Below are 20,242 nucleotides of genomic sequence, written 5' to 3' on the forward strand. Positions count from 1 at the left end.
CCCTCTCCCATATGCTGACAAATGGCTCCCTTGTCTGGCCCCTCCTGTGCTCCCAGAAGCGGGCTCACCTTCCTCCAGACACCTCCAAATTCCTTACTTTTCCCTCCTGCCCCCCACGTCCTCTTCCTCTTTTTCTCCTGCTACCACTAATGGCTCATCCCTCTCTCTGCCCCCTCCCAGTGCTCACCTCTCTCTGGGACCTTCACATTTCTCCCTCTTCCCTCCTGTCCACAGACTCGTGGGTCATTCGGCTCTGTCCTCTCCCCTAGTGGACCCACAAATCACCCATCTCTCTCCCAGTCCCGAATCCCTCCCCTCTCCCTCTTGTATCCACAGATCAATGACCTCCTCTAGCCTACCCATGAATCTCTCGCCTCTCCTTCCCCTCCCCAATATACCCACAGATCAATCGCCTTCCCTCCGCTTCCCCCATGTACCCATGAATCGATGCCCTCTCCCTGAATTATCCACCAGTCCTTTCCTCTCCTCCCCTTCCCTCCCTTCTCTACCTTTGTCCCCGTGGGAGCAGAGCAGGCTCCCCCAGCCCTCCCCTACTTGTTTCCCCATTGCTGTTGCCTGCATCTCCGCCTCCACCCACCCTACACCCCCTCCCCAGAACAGAGCGGGGTGCAAGTCCTGAAAGCCAGAGACATCCCTCCCCAGCCCCCAGAAGCTCAGGAAGTTGCCCTTACCAGCGATCTTGTTTGGGCGGAAGGACCGATAAAGCTGCAAACCCCAGCCCCGAGCCACACACACACACACACACACACACACACACACACACACACACACACACACACACCCACCCCCAAAAGATGTCTTAGCTGCTGATGGAGAGCTCCATTCCCCCCCCCCCCCAGCCCCGGGCCTCCGCCAGCCACTCTAGCTTGTTTCCTCATGCACTTGATCGTCCCTGAGTCGTGAGGGATGGTGAGAAGCTTGGAGGGGACCGTGGGGGACGAGATGGAACAGATAGTGACGTTGAGTGCTTCCTCTTTATTCCCCCCTCTTTCAGAGCTTTCACCTTGCTTTTCAGCCTGTGTGATTCACCTGGGAGAGAGCCAGGACTGACCTGCCCAAGGTCGGACAACCAGTTTGGGACATGGGGCACGGCTGGCTCCCCCAGAAGCCAGGCCCCAGAGACAGGCTCTTGTGGTCGGGGATGGGCCAGAGCCCTGGCTGCAGGCTCCCAAGACCCAGGGCGGGCGTGCTGTGGGCCCCATCTGTAAGATGAAGGTGCCCTGGCCGACTTCTCGGCCCCCCCCCCCGCAGCTCTGAGGGGGCAGGATGCCTTGGCCGGGAAGAAGTTAGGGAGTCTGGGGTTTCTGTCCCTGCTCCCCTCCTTGGCCCTCTCTGGTGAAGGAATTGGGGTCCCTGGAGCCTGTTCCAGCCCCATGTTCTCTGGCTCCAGAACCAAGATGTGATTTAGAGTGGGGGGAGAAACAGGAAATCCCAGGAGATGCAAATGGTCTGGTTACGTGGGAGAGATGGAGGGTTACAGCTATGAGTAAGAAGGCTGCAGCTGGCAGCCATGTGGAGGAAGATCCATTTTACAGATTGGGAAACTCCCCTTTTGAGAAAGAGAGCAAGTCTGTGATTGACAAGGCTGTGAGACTTCTAAGCCAGAGGCTCTTCCCTCTGCTGGGGGGTTCCCATCATGAGGGAACAGTAGTTGGGGTCCCCCTTTTCTGCAGGGCTGGGCAAATGAAGGAATCTCACAGGGGAGAAGGAGGACGTTGAGGAAAAGCCACATAACCTCTCCATCAGGAAAAGGGTACCTGTCAGGAGAGGGCCTGCTGCAGGGGACGGATACCTCTTCCAGGTGTCTCCCAGATAAAGGAATCAGGGGTGCGCATGGAGCTTGAAGTTGCCCCCAGATTCTGTAGCCTGATGAGATGGGAGAGGATGGATGGATAGAATTAGGAGCTGTGCCTTTTACTAGAAATATAGTCACCCGGCTTCTCCGTGCAACTTTACAATAAGAATAGCCAGTCTAGCACCTGACAAATATCTCGATTGATTCTCACAACATTCCTGGGAGGCAAGTGCTGTTATTATCTCCATTTTACAAATGGGGAAGCTGAGGCAAACATAAATCCCAGAGTTAGTAAGGGTCTGAGGCTCGATCCTTATTTCACTGATTCATTTAGCGTCTCTTGTGCTTCCAACCTTCAGAAAAGCCTTTTTGGTTTGGGGAGGAAGGATGGGAAGATTCAGCTTCTAAAGTGATTCTGCTGCATTCAAGGGTAATTTCAGACTTAAATTTCCACAGGGACCTAGGCTTGGTAGCACTGACAGATGCTTTGCAGACTCCCTCTAGATCAAAAACAAACTAGCAAACCTCAAAAAAAAAAAAAAAAGTTTTCCATGATAAAAATAACCATTGAATGAATAAAATCACCAATTCCAAATTCTTTAGAGTGTGATAGAAGAGGTAATTCTATGTTTTAAGTATATTTAGATTTGGGGAATTTCATCAATATGGACAGTTCCCACTGTGGAAACCCCCTCCATTGATATGCGTTCCCACATTATCTGTAATTTAATCTTAAATAAAAAAGCAAAGTAATTTACCCAGAGTCCCTCAACCAACGGTGTCAGAAGTAGGGTGGGAAGCCAAGTTTGTTTGCAACTGCACTAGCCCCCCTTTCCAGCACACTCTACCTCTGCTTACACATGCAGCCCTATACATAGGTGAATATTTGTATATATTCACAAATATTCAAATCAATATAAATATGCTTACATGTGTGAATTAACAAAATATAACAGTTTTTTGTGCTTATTTCACATTTTTCTTCATTTTGTGTGTGTCTATGTGTGTATATATTTTATATATATATATATGTATACACACACACACACACACACACACACACACACACACCCTTGTTTGTATGCAGTTGTTTGCATACTGTCTCTCCCATTAGACTGTGAGGTCCTGAAAGGTAGGAACTAGCTGGATGAACACATACAGTGCCTGGCCCACATCTGGCCTCAGACACTCACTAGCCAACTGACCTTGGACAAGCCATTTAACCTCAGTTTGCCTCAGTTTCCTCAACTGTAAATTGGAGATAATAACAGATCAGCATCTGTCTTAAAGGATTATAGTGAAGATCAAATGGGATAATATTTGTAAAATGCTTAGCAGAGTGACTGACACATAGCAGCTGCTATATAAATATGTGATATTCATATATAACATATTACAGTTATGTCATATATAATTGCATAGTACTATATAATCAACATACATATTGACATTTATGACAAGTTACATTTCTATAGCATTATATTATAATATTTATATAATAAGTAATTTCCTTCCCTTCCTCTCCCCATGATGGACTGACTGACAGACTTCTTGATACATGTTTGACTGATTGACCTTAATGACATTTTAAAAATATGGTCAGAAAATGTTTTTTCTAATCCTGCTTTGTTTTACATCACTTCATATAAAGTCATTTTATCTTCATGTTCCCCATATTTATCGATCCTTAGGGTACAGTATTCTCCTATTAGATGAATGGAAGTAGCATAGAACCTGGATTTTAGGCTGTGACTTCTCTGTATATATGTGTGATTGCAAACACCTTCTTGGCTTCTCCATCTGTAAAATGAGGTAGTTGGACTGGATGGGCAACAAGAACGCTTCCAGATCTCATTCTTATCCTCCCACGGTGGGCCACAGTGTGTCTGATCGTTCTTCCTTCTTGGATATGTAGGCTAGTTGTAATTTTTTGCTATGAAAATATAAAGGTTTTTTAAATTTTTAAAATATATTTAATATTTTCATATATGAATATATATACATATATACACACATACACACAAATCCCACCTGTCTTTCTTCTTCTTTCAGTGGCATTCTAAGGAGTTAGTTCTAGGATCTTTAAGTCAAAGGTTAAAAAGAGTCAAAACTGAAAGTCGCCAGATTGTTTTCCAGCAAGATGGTGCAGTTTTCAGTTCCGCCAGCAAGGCAGTAGCTTTCCTGTTTCCTCACAGCCTATCCTGGCGACTAAGAGAAAGGAGTATATATGGCAATGAGACTGATGATTACTGCCGCCCTAGCAAGTGAAAATCACTGAGAGATTGCACCACCGTGTTTTGTAGCTCTTTCTGCCAGTGGGATGGGAATACAAACTCTGATCTCTCTCTGTCTCTCTGTCTCTGTCTCTCTGTCTCTGTCTGTCTCTTTGTCTCTCTCTTTTTTTTTTTTTTTGGAGACACTTCTAAGTTATATTTCCAGTTGTATTACTTGTTAAACTCCTCTGCCATCTTCAGTTTTCTACTTTCTACATATGTGAATTCCTCCCCGACCTCAGCCGGCCCAGCTAGACTCAATGCCTGTTGACTGGGGTCTTTTGTTGTACCAAACAGTTGTATCTAAGAAAAGTCAAAAATGGTCGTTCCTCAGGCTTATTGGTTAAAAATCTAGAATTCTGGAGTTTTCCCTGTGAAATTTTGTTTCATTATTGTAACTTCAAACCATTCTCTTCAAACCTCGCTGCCCTGAAATAAACTCCACTTCCCATCATGCATATCACAGCCTGCCATCCTGCAGCTAAGCACCTGCTAGTTATAGACATTCCAGGGTATCCCCATTCAGGCGATCAAAAGGCATCCACATGGCGCGGATGTCTGGATATGTAGCAGGATCTTGGCAAGAAATTGCAGTCCTGCCTGCCCCGGGTATGGGAAGATGCTGGGAAGCCAGACAGAAATAACCAGGGGACACTGGGCCTGGGGTCAGGAAGTTCTGAGTTCAAATCTGCCCTCAGACACTAAACTGTGTCACCCCCTGGGTCCTCCCCAAATGGGAAAGTCAGATACTTTCTTGGCTGAGTTTCCTGAACTGTAAATAAAATGGGAGTGATAACAGTGGCCCCTCTCAGGGTTGTCAAATATTGTAAAGCATTTAATGCAGTGCCTTGCACATGCTAGAAGCTTAACAAATGCTTATTCCCTCCCTCTCCTTCCAAAGTAATGTGGGCCTCCGGGGTAGGAAATGCTACTGTCCTCTTGAGGCCTTAGCGAGGACTGGATTAATAAAGGCATTGAAGGATGTGGGATAGCCGCTCAGAGAACCGATTCTGAATAAGGCAGCAGGTAACATCTGACTTCGCCTGCTGGGGCTGGGGGGGAGGGGGAGTCACAGCTAAGTCAGTGCCCCTGGATGTCTTCCCTAGCTGTGGCTTTTATGTTCTGAGCTCCTCCCAGTCCTCCTGCTCTGCTTCTCTAGCTCTGGAATTCTCTGTTCTGAGATATTTCTGTCTTTGTTCTAAGGTCCCTTCTGGGTCTGAGTTATAATGTCTTCTCCAGCTCTGATGTTCTCTATTCAAAGACTGCTCCCTCCCAGCTCAGACATCCCATGTTCTAAGGTTCCAAGGCTCAGTGAAATTCCCGGATTGAAGTTGCCAAGTTAACAAACTGACAACTCCCCATTTGTTCATCTCTGTATGGAAGATAAAGAGGGCTAGGTTCCTGCCCTCAGGCAGGTCAAAGTCCAGCGAGACTGACCTACACACACCCAGAGGCCAGAGGTCTCAGGAGTTCAGAGGAAGGACAGCTGACCAGGGGCTGGGGATTGTCCATAGAGCTGGGCTTGGAAGGATGAACAGGCTCTTTAACAGGCAGGGGGAAAAGGATGAGCTGAGATACATAACAGGGAGTTTAGGGTTGGACTGGGGAGAAAAAAATTATTCTTTGTAATGAGGGATGTACAGGGGAGGAATGAGAGGTGAGGTGACGGGGTTAGGCCGGGCCTGGGATGTCAGGCTAGAGAATTGGGCACAGAGGGTTGTGACTCTAGAATAAGATCATGCAATCCAGAGAATCCATATTACCTAGTTTGAGGAGAGTTAAGTTCTAGTCTTAGAGCTGGGAGGGCCCTTAGAACCCGGGATGTCAGAGCTGGGAGGGCCTTTAGAACCCAGGGGGTCAGAGCTGGGAGGGCCCTTAGAACCCAGGGGGTCAGAGCTGGGAGGGCCCTTAGAACCCGGGAGGTCAGAGCTGGGAGGGCCCTTAGAACCCGGGATGTCAGAGCTGGGAGGGCCTTTAGAACCCAGGGGGTCAGAGCTGGGAGGGCCCTTAGAACCCAGGAGGTCAGAGCTGGGAGGGCCCTTAGAACCCGGGAGGTCAGAGCTGGGAGGGCCCTTAGAACCCGGGAGGTCAGAGCTGGAAGGGCCCTTAGAACCTGGGAGGTCAGAGCTGGGAGGGCCCTTAGAACCCGGGAGGTCAGAGCTGGGAGGGCCCTTAGAACCCAGGATGTCAGAGCTGGGAGGGCCCTTAGAACCCAGGAGGTCAGAGCTGGGAGGGCCCTTAGAACCCGGGAGGTCAGAGCTGGGAGGGTCCTTAGAACCCGGGAGGTCAGAGCTGGGAGGGCCCTTAGAACCCGGGAGGTCAGAGCTGGAAGGGCCCTTAGAACTCGGGAGATCAGAGCTGGGAGGGCCCTTAGAACACAGGATGTCAGAGCTGGGAGGGCCCTTAGAACACAGAATGTCAGAGCTGGAAGGGCCCTTAGAACCCAGGAGGTCAGAGCTGGGAGGGCCCTTAGAACTCAGGAGATCAGAGCTGGGAGGGCCCTTAGAACCCAGGAGGTCAGAGCTGGGAGGGCCCTTAGAACTCAGGAGATCAGAGCTGGGAGGGCCCTTAGAACTCAGGAGATCAGAGCTGGGAGGGCCCTTAGAACCCAGGAGGTCAGAGCTGGGAGGGCCCTTAGAACCCGGGAGGTCAGAGCTGGGAGGGCCCTTAGAACCCAGGAGGTCAGAGCTGGGAGGGCCCTTAGAACCCAGGAGATCAGAGCTGGGAGGGCCCTTAGAACCCAGGAGGTCAGAGCTGGGAGGGCCCTTAGAACACCCCATAACTGCATCTATTCCGTGTTTTATGTTTAATCCCAGGATATTAGGACTGGGCAGGGTAACCTGGCGGAGCTCCATGACTTTACAGAGGAGGAAGTGTAGGGCACACTGCATGAGTGACCTTCTCATGGTCCCCATTCTGTTCTCAGCAGAAGCAGGACCAGAGCCAGGGAGCCCTGCACTTTGACCCAGGCTGGATGAGGAGACGAGGAGGTCAAGGTGCCTGAGTTCAGAAGGCAGCCATACGTGGTAGAGAAAGGGCTTGGAATTGCAGGCTTGGGTTGAACACTGTCTCTTCCATAAGCTCTTTCTTAGCAGTTGCTGCCACCCTGGCAGGATCAGAGCAAGAGGGCCAGTCGTCTGGGGCAATTGGATGGGGATGGACGCCCGGAACCTGACCCAGCAGCCCCCAGTGTCACCTCCCTACGGTTCTCTGATCTCATGCCTCCCTCCCTCCTTTTCTCACCCCAGGGAAGAGCTTCACCCTGACCATTACAGTGTTCACCAACCCCACCCAAGTGGCCACCTACCACCGAGCCATCAAGGTGACCGTGGACGGGCCTCGAGAGCCGAGACGTAAGTGGGGCATGGGGGAAGGGGCTGCGGGGAGGGGGCCCCAAGGCCAAGGAGCCCCACAAGCGCTTTCAGCACCACTCTGCTGCTGGACAGGGCAGGGCGCCCCGGCTGGGAGGCCCAGTCTGTGCTCTCCTTGGCAGAGGAGCTGGAGGGCGGGGGGGGCGGGGCCTTGACCATCAGGTCCTGCCCCTCGCTTCCCGGTGGGCCTGGGGTGCTTTTACCCCTTTCTGGGCCTTTGTTCTCTCTGTGGGCCCTGAGACAAGGAGGGAATGGGAAACAGAAGAAACATGGAAGCAGCCAGTGCTTGGGGAAAAGCATCATCCCCAGAGTCAACAGAGCTGGGTTGAAATCCCAGTCCTGCCTCTTACTCCCTGTGGGACCCTAGGGACGCAGCCAGAGCAGGCTGGAGAATGGCAGAGCAGCCTGAGTCCAAGAGAAGCAGGGCTATGAGCTAGAGAAATCACGGGGGTCAGGATCAGAGTTCCAGTCCTGCTTCTTACGATCTTGAGCAGCCCTCTTAACTTCTTGGGGCCTTGTCAATAAGATGAGGGTTTGGTCCAGCGGGTGAACGTCCACAGGAAAATCAGTGACACTCAGGAAAATAAAAGTCCCTGGAGCTTTACCTCCCCCAATCCTTGGAGAGGTGGGGGTCTGTGGGTGCAGAACATTGCATACGCTGTCAAGTCACATCCTGGGTAGGTTTTGCTTAGCTCTTTTTTCTTTGGCAAAAGGATATATTGAAAATAAGGCCACGTATCCTGAAATGAGTGCCGTGTAAAAGCAAAAGGCACCAATAAAACTTGAATTTAAAATAAAATAAAGTATTTTAAAAACACTAATAGTAATAACTTGCTTTTATATAGTGCTTTCTGGCTTGCGGTAGACTTTATTGTTATTAATAAGAGCTAATTGTTATTACAATTATATTAATTGAATATTATCCGTAAGAACTCATTTTTAATAAGAGCTACTATTTACATAGCACCTACTATGTGGTAAGCTCTGCACTAAGTGCAGTGTGAATATTACTATGCAGGATTCTCACAACTCGGAAATCAGGTGTAGTTAGTTTAGAGATTGAGGAAAGTGAATGAGGCATCGGAGTTAAATGACTTGCCCAGGTTCATGCAGCAGCCAGTGAATTCCTGAGGCAGAATTTGAACTCAGATCTTCCACACTCCAGGGCCCCGCTTTGTGTTCATTGATCCTCTCTGCCGGTGTAAACGGTGATCAGATCCCTAGGCTCCTTCTCTCTGGGGCTTGACAACTTTTTTCCTCATCTTAAAAAGAAGGGACTGGACTGTGCTCTCAGCCCGATATTGTGTGTCCGGGGACTCCTGCAGGTCATTGTCTTCAGTCCCTCTCTCCCCCCCCGACCCGATGCCCATTCCAGCTTCTAGAAGCTCTCTCCCTCCCCTGACCCTGGGGCCAGACCCTCTTCTCTGCGGATCTGGTTTCAGGGAACGCTGCTCTCAGCTCATCCAGGTCTGCCGTCCCCTCCAGGTCATTTATGGGAGGGATCACTCACTAATCAGACATTCCAAGGTTTGGTTCAGAGAATCGGTCTTTCCCCCATTTTCCTCAGAACCCCCCCAGGCCTGGAGGCTGCTCCGGGAGCCTGCCTCCTCTGTGGTCTCATCACTGCTTATCCAAGTTTCACAGAAGCTTTGCCCCAAGATCTCATCTTAGGCCGCCAGAACAACCCTGCCCCCCCCAGCCAGAGACATTTACTGTCTCTGTCTGGGAAATAAGGAGACCTCGCCCATGGCCCCACGTGCTGGGTTTCTTGAACTCAGGTCTTCTGACTTTCAGGTCTCTTTGAGCTGCAGAATTACAGCACAGAAGGGATCTTGGGAAAAATCTGGCCCACCCCCATTTTCTGAGGAAGAAAATGAATGAGGCTCAGAGTGGGCGGTGTCTTAGTCATTAGTAAGCAGCACAGCCAGGATTCAAACTCTCTTCCAAAGACTTATTAGTCCATCCCAAAACTGGACTTTTTCAGCTCTTTCCACTCACAATCTCTTTTCACATGAAAACATTTTATGCAATCTCAGATATAGCAGTACATAAAAAAGGCATGCAAATCAAACATTTACTAACAATAAATATCATTTTGCAATCTCCACATTGAGTTATATGACCCATTTGGGGTCATGACCCACAGTTGAAGAAGCTTTGTTTCAGAGTTGCCCTAAGTTTATATATTTGCAGAGAGCTGGTGGTGACCTTCAGGGACTCTTAATTTTCCTCGGGGTGGGCAGCCCTTTATTAGGGATCCTCCAGCTTTCCATTCTTCCCTCTGCCACACAGACTTTCAGCAGTCAGTAAGGAGACGGTAACTATCCCAGAAGGGAACAGAGCCACCGCTCAGAGCGGAACAGTCTCTCCCTACATCCTCCCCCCATTTCTTAGGGCTCATGAGGAGAACCAGCCATCTGACCCTGAGCGGTGCTGTGCAAAGGCCTGGGGAGGAACTGGCGTGTTGTTTCTGAGAATCCCCAGGGAAAGCCCCCAAAGCTTTCTAATAACAGTGGGAAGGACCTTGTGGGAACTGGGGTAAAAGCCACACGCAAAGTGTGGAGGGCCCCAAGTGCTTCTGTTGTAGGACTGAGCTAGAGCTGAATGAGATCTTCTCACATTTTATGTTCTAAAGCTCTCTCTTTGATTTTCTTTATTTTACAATTTCCTCTACTTATCATTTTTGTGTTCTAAGGGCCCTCCCAGCTCTGACCTCCTGGGTTCTAGGGGCCCTCCCAGCTCTGACCTCCCGGGTTCTAAGGGCCCTCCCAGCTCTGACCTCCTGGGTTCTAAGGGCCCTCCCAGCTCTGACCTCCTGGGTTCTAAGGGCCCTCTCAGCTCTGACCTCCTGGGTTCTAAGGGCCCTCCCAGCTCTGACCTCCCGGGTTCTAAGGGCCCTCCCAGCTCTGACCTCCGGGGTCCTAAGGGCCCTCCCAGCTCTGACCTCCCATGTTCTAAGGGCCCTCCCAGCTCTGATCTCCTGGGTTCTAAGGGCCCTCCTAGCTCTGACCTCCTGGGTTCTAAGGCCCTCCCAGCCCTGACATTTCAGGTTCTAAGGGCCCTCCCAGCTCTGACCTCCTGGGTTCTAAGGCCCTCCCAGCCCTGACATTTCAGGTTCTAAGGGCCCTCCCAGCTCTGATCTCCTGGGTTCTAAGGGCCCTCCCAGCTCTGACCTCCCATGTTCTAAGGGCCCTCCCAGCTCTGACCTCCTGGGTTCTAAGGGCCCTCCCAGCTCTGACCTCCTGGGTTCTAAGGCCCTCCCAGCCCTTACATTTCAGGTTCTAAGGGCCCTCCCAGCTCTAACATCCTGGGCTCTAAGATTTTTCTCACTTCTGAAATTCCATGTCCTAAGGGCCTTCCCATCTTGTTCTTTGTTATGTTCTGTGTTTCTGACATTTCCATTCAGTTCTACAAATATATATTAGACAAGTTATTAAATACTTTCTGCATATCAGACACTACTAAGCCTTGGAGGTACAAAGAAAGGGAAGGTAGTCCCTGATCTCAAGGAACTCACAATTGAAGGGGAGAAACAATAGACAGACAGCGGTGTACAATGTTTCAGGCTACATTGGAGGCTGAATTTATGCTTTCTGCTGCTTAAGGGAGGGAAAGCCCTAGAATAAAGGGAAAGGCTTTCTACAGAAGACGGCATTTTAGCTAAAACTGGAAGGAAGCTAGGGAAGCATGCAAGGGCAGATGGGGCTGTCTGTGCCTGATCTGATTCATCCTCCTCATTGTACAGATTTGGTAATTGAGGCCTTGAGAGAGGCCAGTGGCTTGCACCCCCTTAATAAGAACCTCAGACCCCATGCCAGTTCTTTTCATAGCACACTAGAGAGCTAGCTGTGGGCCAGTCAGAGCAGAGAGGTGAGCCCTCCCTCTACTTGTCCCCATTACCCCCCCTCAGTGTGACTTTTCCCTAGGCCTAACCCCTCCATTTTCCTTCCCATTCATTCACTACTGCTTCTTTTAAATGGGAGCTTCCAAACCAATGTCCAGTTTCCTGCCACCTTGGCAGTTCCTCCAGACCGTGGCTGGCCTTCGAACTTCCCCAGGTTGGGTGTACTGTCTGCTGACTCCTGGCTTGTCTTCCCCCCTTGGGGGCTTGAACGTGAACTTGTGGTTTGGAGACTGCTGTTAAGACTGCTTCTCCTACAGGCTTCAGGAAGTCCTCGATTCTCCCCAAATCCCAGCTAATTCCTTCCAGTTTTAATCTCATTCTTGATGCATAATTAGCTCCCAGATTACAGGACTGGAGTCATTATCAGTGATGTTTCTATAGCTTTTGGAGGTTCTCCTAGTCCTTCATTCCCACCTCCCCGCGAGAGCAAAGAGGGTAAATTGTCGTTAGCCCCAATTGAGATGGCCCCAGGCTCTGGAGCAGGTCTGCTCAGCTCCCTCCAGCTCCCTGCGAGACTCAGCTCAAAACCTGCCTTCTGTAGGGGGGCCTTCCTCATCCCCCCACCCTTACTCTCAGGTTCTATTTCCCCTTAGAACGTAAGCCTCTCGAGGGGAAGGACCATTCCTTGCTATGTGAGCCCTTGTCTCAGGCCCCCAGTTCTGAAGCATTCATTGTGTCAGCCCATCTGCCCCTGCTCCAGATTGTAGCATCCTCGGGCCCGGTGTCCCCTCTGGGCTCTGTCACCATCAGGAGGAGGAGCCGGGATTGAATCCTATGGAGGAAGTCTGCTCCTGGCTTTCCTCCCCTGTAAATCGGGCACCTGTGACAGTGTCTGAATCCCTCCTGGAACACTCCTGTCCTGGGCCCCTTGGGCAGTCGGAACGCCCGTGGGCCCTTTGTGTGAACGAGGTTTTAAACCCATAACATGCATGAGGGACAGAGCCGGGCTTGGAGTCAGGAGCATCTGATTCTGAACTTGCATCTGACCCTGAGCAGGTCACTTAACCCTGCTCACCTCAGTTATCACAAGGATGATGATAATGGCACACATCTCCTAGGGGAACTATTGGGATCAAAACGAAATAATGTCTTAGCACAGCCCCCAGTGCACAGTAGGTGCCCTATAAACATTAGCCACAGTTATGATGATATTAAAGGCAGTTATCAAGTCCTCGCCCCCTTAGTCAATAACTCCTGTCATGCCATCCTCGAGGTGTTTAAGCCCCCCTCCATACCACCACCGAACGTGCCAGAAATGCCAGTGGGCAGTGCTCAGGACGTCGGGCCTGGAGCCAGAAGGCCCAGTTTGGAATCCTGCCTCCTGCACTTCCCAGCTGCCAGGTGCCAGGTGGTCCCTTCCCCTCCGAGCTTCATTTTCCCCAGCTGTTAAATGGTTATACCATCATTCCTGCCGTCTCCATCACTCATTAGAGTGAGTGGTTTTTAGACCTTAAAGCATTTAAGGAGAATTATTATCATCCTCATCCTCCTCCCTTTGAACCTGCTGTGCTTCACTTTATGGTGGTTTTCTGGGGATGGTGAGTAAAGACCTTCTCAAAGGATAGTGCATGAGGCTTGTTTTGTGGGGTGAATAGGCCCCGGCCTCAGTACCCATAAGGAGCACTCGTCCTCAGGGAGGAGATGCGCTCTAGTCTTAAAGAAGCCTCACCCCCCCCCATCATCCTGGCTCTTAGAGAGCCCCAGGCTAAGGGAGGAAAACACTCTCACCTGCTTGGAGAGATTCTGGCTTCCCTGCCCCCCATGACCACCTCAGTGTGAGCTAGCTAGAACCAGGGGGACGCTCTCAGTGTCACCTGGAGGGACCATAGGGTGCCGCCCCATGAGCCACAAGGACCCCGGCCTTCCCTGGGGACCAGTAGGTGCTAGTCTCCTCCATCAGTACATAGAACATGGGGATGCTTCCTGCATCAGGCTCAGAGAGAAGGCGGGAGTCAGGACCCCCAGAGGCCAGCCCCGTACCTTCCCTCTCCTCATAGTCAGGGTTCCAGACTTTCTCCTTGCTCCTGTCCCCAGTGTCAGCCCTCGGCCAGCATTGCCGGCCTCAGAGCCCCCGCAGAAGCCAAACCTTCCCTCTGGAGGCTCTCGTCTCTAGCTCTCTGTGCCCTCAGCCTTCCTCCTTCCATTCATCTTAGCAGGTGAACTTGACTCTTCTTGCCCAGACTAGGGCCTTCACCTGTACCTGTCCCTAGGCCTGGCCCTCTCTGTCTCCACGAGCTTCTCACCCTTAACTTAAAGAACCCACCGTCTCCAAACCCTTGGTCTGGGTCCTGCCAACTCCTTCGGCCCTGCTTGCCCACCTTCCTCACCTCCCACTGCCAAGCTCCGAGTTACCTGGATTCGTGGCTACAGGCTCTCCCAGCAGTTCCTCCTCAGTCCCTGGCACCCTGTGCCCGCCGCTCAGCTGCTCTTGCCAGTGACCCCCACAAACAGAGCTGGAAGGACCTTCGAGGCCCCATTCCACAGAATAGGAAGCTCTCACAGAGAGCTTGCATGTCAGGCAACAGGTATTCAGCAAGTGCTTACTGTGGGCCGGGCTACATCAGGAAAAGGCAAGAGCAGAGAAGGTGCCTTTTAGGGACTCCCCATGGGAAAAAAACAGCTCATGTAGAACTATGCTCCCTATGTGGGCTGTGGACCAAACGTACAGCACTCTAATCTCCCTCCTTCTCTCTCCCTGTCTCTCTGTTTCTCTGTATCTGTCTCTGTATTTCTCCCTCACACTGTGTCTGTCTGTCTGTCTCTCTCTCTCTCTCACACACACACACACATACACACACACACACACACACACACACACACACACACACACACACACACACACACAAGAGCACAAATGGAAAGCACTTAGAACTAGGGGAGGGAAGAGGAAGCTCAGGAAAAGGGCAGTTGGCCTGTTGTAGAAAGTGGGATTTGAATTGAGATAAAGAAACAGAGGTGGGGGAGGTGGGAGGGCATCCTGAGTGCCAGCAGAGTGTGGCCATGGTAGAGCATCTGGTTCAAGGAATAACGAGGAGCTGGGGGTCTCTGGATCACAGAGTACATGGTGAGAAGCCAAGTATAAGAAGGCCAAGGAAGTTAGGAAGGTGACAGGCTGACGGCTTTAATCTGCTCCTGCAGTTTCTGCAGAGGGAGGAGGGTCGGAGCTGCCTGTAGGAAGATCACCCATGGGAGGGGGGCACTGGAATTGGGGGCCCCCATTGGAAAGCTCTTCCTGCAGCCCTGGAAAGCGTGATGACGGCATGGACCAGGGAGGACTCTGTGAGGGGAGGGAAGGGGACATAGGATGGGTATCGAGAAACACAACAAGATTTGGCACAGGTTTGGATGTGTGCAGTGTGAGGGTGAGCCCAGGGGGCGAGTCTGGGGGACTGGAAGGACGGCAGTCAGAGGACTGCTTCTGAGACCTGGAAAAGGGAGTTTGGGACTAGAGAATGAATCCTGCTCTAGACTCAGGGCATTATTGGATCTGAGATGCTTATGAGACTTTGCGTGGGATGTCCACAAGGCAGCTGGTGATGTGGGACAGGGAGACTAAGACCAGGAGTCATCTGCACAGAGTTGGTAATGAAATGCATGAGCACTAATGGAGCAAGTGAGATAATGGTGTGATCCATGGGCCCCAAACAGCACACGTTAGTGGTCCAGATTCAGCAAAGGAGGCAGAAGGAGCTGGGGAAGACTGAGCCGCGTCCTAAAAACCTAGAGGGCAGTGCAGAGGGCAGTCATGTCAGTCCACAGGGGTGCTGCGGACGGGGACTGAGAGTTTTAGCCGTTAAGAGATCATTGGAAGACCATGGAATGGTGGAGGTTGGAAGCCAGATGGCAGAAGGTTTAGTCATTATAATTAATAATTTTATTAGCATGAATAATAGCAAATGATCATTTTATTAACATAAGATATAACATTAACATAAAATCACTGATTCTAGCATCATTATTGCATTGTGGTGCTTTAAGGTTTGCAGTTTACTTTATCAAATATGTCATCTTGTTTGATTTTATAGAAATCATGCTTTCGTCAGTGAGGAAGCCTCGGGCCAGGTGCAGGGAGGGAGCTTGCCCTCCTCTGAAGCACCAGGCTGCCTTTGTGGACCATGTGGAGGCTGATGGACAGCCCTATGTGCTGAATCGGGATCTGGTTGAATGATAGGGACCCAAAGAGCCGTCATTCATTGGTGTAATGTTGACCTGAAAACTTCCAGGGCCGGCTTGTTGGCGCCTGAGGGGAATTGGGGTCAGTTATTGGTTGGCCCAGTTGACTTTTAAAAGGCACCTTCCATCTCATGAGAGTCTGTGTCCCATTGGTTTTCCAAGAGTGCAGAATCACCTTCACCTTCTGGGGTCAGAAGTGCTTGTCACGTGTCTAGGGCTATAGGAGAATAAGCTGGGATTGTTTAAGGGGAGAGAAAAGTGCCATTTTTCTTCCAACCTCCATATTCAAGGACAGATTTAGGATCAACCCAATCTCCTTGCCCCCACCCCGACCATCAGACATGGTGGCGACCCACATCCCGTCTCGTTTCCCAGGTGTGGAAATGCCACAGAATTTGGAGGGCTTGCCCAAGAGTCCCACAGCTAGCCTCAGAGGTAGGATTCAGTCTCAGGTTTGAGCGCCTCATGGCTCCGGAGCTCAGGAGGCCCATGCTGGCCCCTCCAGCTCCCATCTCCCCCTGAGATGTCCTGGCTGCCAGGTCTACCTGCCCCACCTTCTCAGCCCGATTTCTCAAGGACTCAGACATTCGTGGGCATCCCAGGGCATGATGGCCTTTAGGACCTTATCAGAGGATCAAAGCAGTTCTCAGGTTGTTTTTTAATTCCTCCTTAGTTTAATCCAGTTTACGCCCAATCGGCGTGAACCTCCTGACAAGCCAGTTGCGACACCCTCTCCCTCAGCCCCTTCCCCTGCAGCCTCGGGCTGGGAAGACAGTGGAGTCTGTGTCTGGGCCCACCGAGGGGACCAGTGCCAAGAGCAGCGTGACCCGGTGTCGTAAGCAGGCCCACTTCAGACGAGGGAAGGATGAGTTATCCCTGAGCCAGGCAGGGCCAGGCTTGGGAGTCCTTATTTGCCCCCTCCTCTTCCTCCTTGCTCTGAGATCCAGCCCATACCTCGTGGCCCAGATCTCTTTGGGTAACCAGAGCTCTTCTCCTCTGACCCCCCGTACCTCTTCACCTGCTCCCCTGTCCAAAATATACCCTCACGGAGACAAGCAGATTCATTCATTCAGAGCATCGGAGTGGAAAGGGACTTGAGAGATTTGGGAAGCTGAGTGATATTAGGGCAAAAAATGTTGTTTTTGGTCTCCAAAGCATGGGACGATAGACTGGGGCTGGAAGGGACTTCAGATGCCATAAAGCCCAAATCTTAGAGAATTACCTGGGGCCTGCAAGAGGGGAGGCAGGAGAAAGCAGGCTGTGGCCAGGGAATCAAAACCTGAATTTGTTTTTCATGTTGCTTATTTTGGGGGCAGACCTAGGATTTCATTGGTATGCAGGCACTCTTAATCTTTTTGTGTTGTGGGCCTCTTGGGGAGTCTGGTGAAACCTACAAAATCCTTCTCAAAATGTTTTAAAATGCAAAAAAGCAAAATCCACAGAATTGGAAAAAAAATCAATATATTGAAATAGAATTATCAAGATTTTTTTTTAATATCTATGGACCCCTAGTTAAGAATCCTTGGTATAGAGAGTTCTTGTTGAAGACATTTCCTCATCCAAAGTATATTGACTCATACAGTGAAAAAAAACAAACAAAAAAAAAAAACCCAAAGTATATTGACAGCCATAATACAGCTTCAAGTCTTAGAGAATTACGTGAAGCTATTTATTGGCAGGTTGAGTGGCCAGAGAAGAAATAAACATCGGAGGTGAGATTTGAACTGTTTTCTGATCCCAGAGTTCTTGCTGTTCCCACTGTATGATTACTAAATGACTAGGAAAAGATGTCAGTTCAGGGGCCACCTGCTCAAAGTCCTTCCTGATCTCCCCCTACTAGTGGCCTCTCCCTTTGGAAACGGCCTCAACAGAGCATGACGCTCCTTACGGTTAAAGGGATATTTCTCATTTTATATTTGTACCTCTATACATATATAAATATGTATTTCTATATACACACAAGTATAATGTGATATATAATTTATAATTATAATATTATATACAACAATAAAATATACATATATAATACAAATATACATGCATATATAATACAATAATATAATATAATAATATAATACATATTATATACAATACATATATATAAATGTATATTTATATATACACATAGAATATAATATGTAACATAATTAAATACAATATATTATACATTTATAATACAAATGATATTTATATGCATATATAATACAATATACATATACTATATATACATAATACAAATGATATGTATATGCCTATTTGATATAACATAATATTACATATACTTATATAGATTCATATTTACATATGCATGTATGCATAATATGTGTACCATATATAATATATAATTATAATTATATGATATATATGCAATCATAAATACAAATATAATACAAATAATATTTTATGGGCACATATAATACAATAATATAATAATGAATGTTATCTATATTACATATACATATATACATGTATATTTATGTATATATACATGTGTAATATATGTAATACAACAATATAATACATGTATAATGATAAAATATATACAAATAATATTTACATATGCATATATAATACAATATATTGTATGTAATATTGCATATAAAAGTGTACATTTATATTTGCATGTAGTTCTAGCAATAGCGATGGTGGTAGTAGTAGTGATAGGTGGTGGTAATAATAATGGTAGGTTATGGTGGTGATCGTGGTAGAAAACAGTGCTGGTGAATGACAGTAGGTGATGACAGTAATGGTGATGGTAGCTAGTGGTGGTGGCAGAAAATAGTGGTGGTCGTGGCTCACATGTATCCAGGGCCATAAGGTTTACTTGCAAACTCTCTCTCATTTGAACCCCACAAAGTCCCTGTGAGATGGGTACTATTATTCCCCCATTTTACAGATGGGGAAACCAAGACTTAGAGAGGTGAAGGTATTTTCCCAGAGTCATACGGCCCTAAGTACAGGAGGCAGTACTTTTCCTCACTTTTCCTGCCTCCAGACTTGAGCTCTGGAATGGGCTGTAAGCTGAAAGGCACCTCGGAAGCCTCTGGTCCAATGTCCCCCATTTTACAGATGAGGAAACTGAGACCCAGAGAAGTTAGGTGCTATACCTGGTCACACACAGCACCAGGCTCCTTGTACACTCCCTTTCTGAATAGATGCTTACTCACTGTTCAATATTCCATGATAAACATGGGGCACCAGGGAGGACTGATGACCAAGATAACATTTTGAGAGAGCCCCTTTGGGTACCTGGAATGCAGACCCTTCTCTAGGAGTGTGGGAAGCCTTCTATTGCTTTCTCTTCCTCCTCAGTAGAAAACGGAGCCATTTTTCTCCCCACCACTGACCCATCTTGCCCTTGAATTGATCATCATGTAGACTGGTCCCCAGACCATTCCCCACTCTTGAAATGGACTTCAGCTTTTCATCCTTCTTCCCAATACAAGTGCACCACACTTTCCCTGTAACTTTACCATTATTATAAAAATGTATTCTATATCTTATATTATACATGTATGTACATATAAATATACATTTATATATAAATATACATATATATATATATATATATATATATATATATATATATATATATATATATATATATATATATAAAGAAAAGTGATGATTTCTAGACCCAAATAATCTACTTCTAATAAATCCCAAATCACATCCCCTCTTTTTGGCTATCATATGAGTAAACCAAGTAAACAAGTATTTATTGAATGCCAACTGTGTACCATCTCCTGTGCTGAGTTAGAGAGCCCCCTCCCCTCAAAAGGTGAAAACACAGTCTGCCCTCAAGGAGCTTACAGTCTCACGAAGGGAGACAACATGCAAGCAGAATTATGTGCAAATGAGTTGTAGAGGATTGAGCTGGATGTAATCCGCAGGGAGAAAGCACTAGTATTAAGAAGATTTGGAAAGGACTTTTTTGGTCACGATGTTATTTTTTTCTAATAATAGTCTTTTATTTTTCAGAATAATGCAAAGATATTCAACATTCATCCCTTCAAAATCTTATGTTCCAAATTTTTCTTCCTCTTCACTTTTCTCCCCTATACATCAAATAGCCCAATATAGGCTAAACATGTGCAATTCTTCTTGATATATTTCTGCTTTTATCATGCTGCACCAGGAAACTCAGCTCAAAAAGGAAAAATGAGAAAGAAAAAAAAAACAAGCAAGCAAAAAACAAAAAGACGAAAATGAATGCTATGTTCTCTGTGTGTGTGTCCCCATAATCCTCCCTCTGGATGCAGATGGCTCTCTCCATCACAAGTCTCTTGGTTTGGCCTAAATCATTTCATTGTTGAGGAGAGCCACGTCCATCAGAATGGATCAATTTATAATCTTGCTGTTGCCATGTATAATATTCTGATTCTGCTCACTTCACTCAGCTTTATCGCCTGTAATCATCCTCTGAAATCATCCTGTTGGTCATTTCTTACAGAACATTAATATTCCATAATATTCACACACCACAATTTATTCAGCCATTCTCCAGCTGATGGGCATCCACTTGGTTTCCAGTTTCTGGCCACTACAAAGAGGGCTGCCACAAACATTCTTGCACATACAGGTCCCTTTCCCTTCTTTGAGATCTCTTCGGCAGATAAGCCAGTAGTTAACACTGCTAAGTCAAAGGGGTTGCACAATCAACTCAAAGATCTCTAATGGCTCCTCAGTCTTATAAGGAGCATCA

The 20,242-nt window shown here is 48.1% G+C and overlaps 1 protein-coding gene across 2 annotated transcripts in view; it reads left to right on the top strand.

Annotated features, from left to right (window-relative positions):
- Positions 1-20,242, top strand: part of RUNX3 (RUNX family transcription factor 3) — a 95,577-nt gene that overhangs the window by 67,245 nt on the left and 8,090 nt on the right. For both annotated transcript variants that reach the window (XM_074305811.1, XM_074305812.1), the window contains exon 4: positions 7,338-7,442. In XM_074305811.1, the coding sequence (XP_074161912.1) occupies positions 7,338-7,442 (105 nt within the window). The remainder of the gene's footprint in view (positions 1-7,337; positions 7,443-20,242) is intronic.

Source organism: Sminthopsis crassicaudata, chromosome 3 (genome assembly GCF_048593235.1).
Source record: "Sminthopsis crassicaudata isolate SCR6 chromosome 3, ASM4859323v1, whole genome shotgun sequence".
NCBI classification, from domain to species: domain Eukaryota; kingdom Metazoa; phylum Chordata; class Mammalia; order Dasyuromorphia; family Dasyuridae; genus Sminthopsis; species Sminthopsis crassicaudata.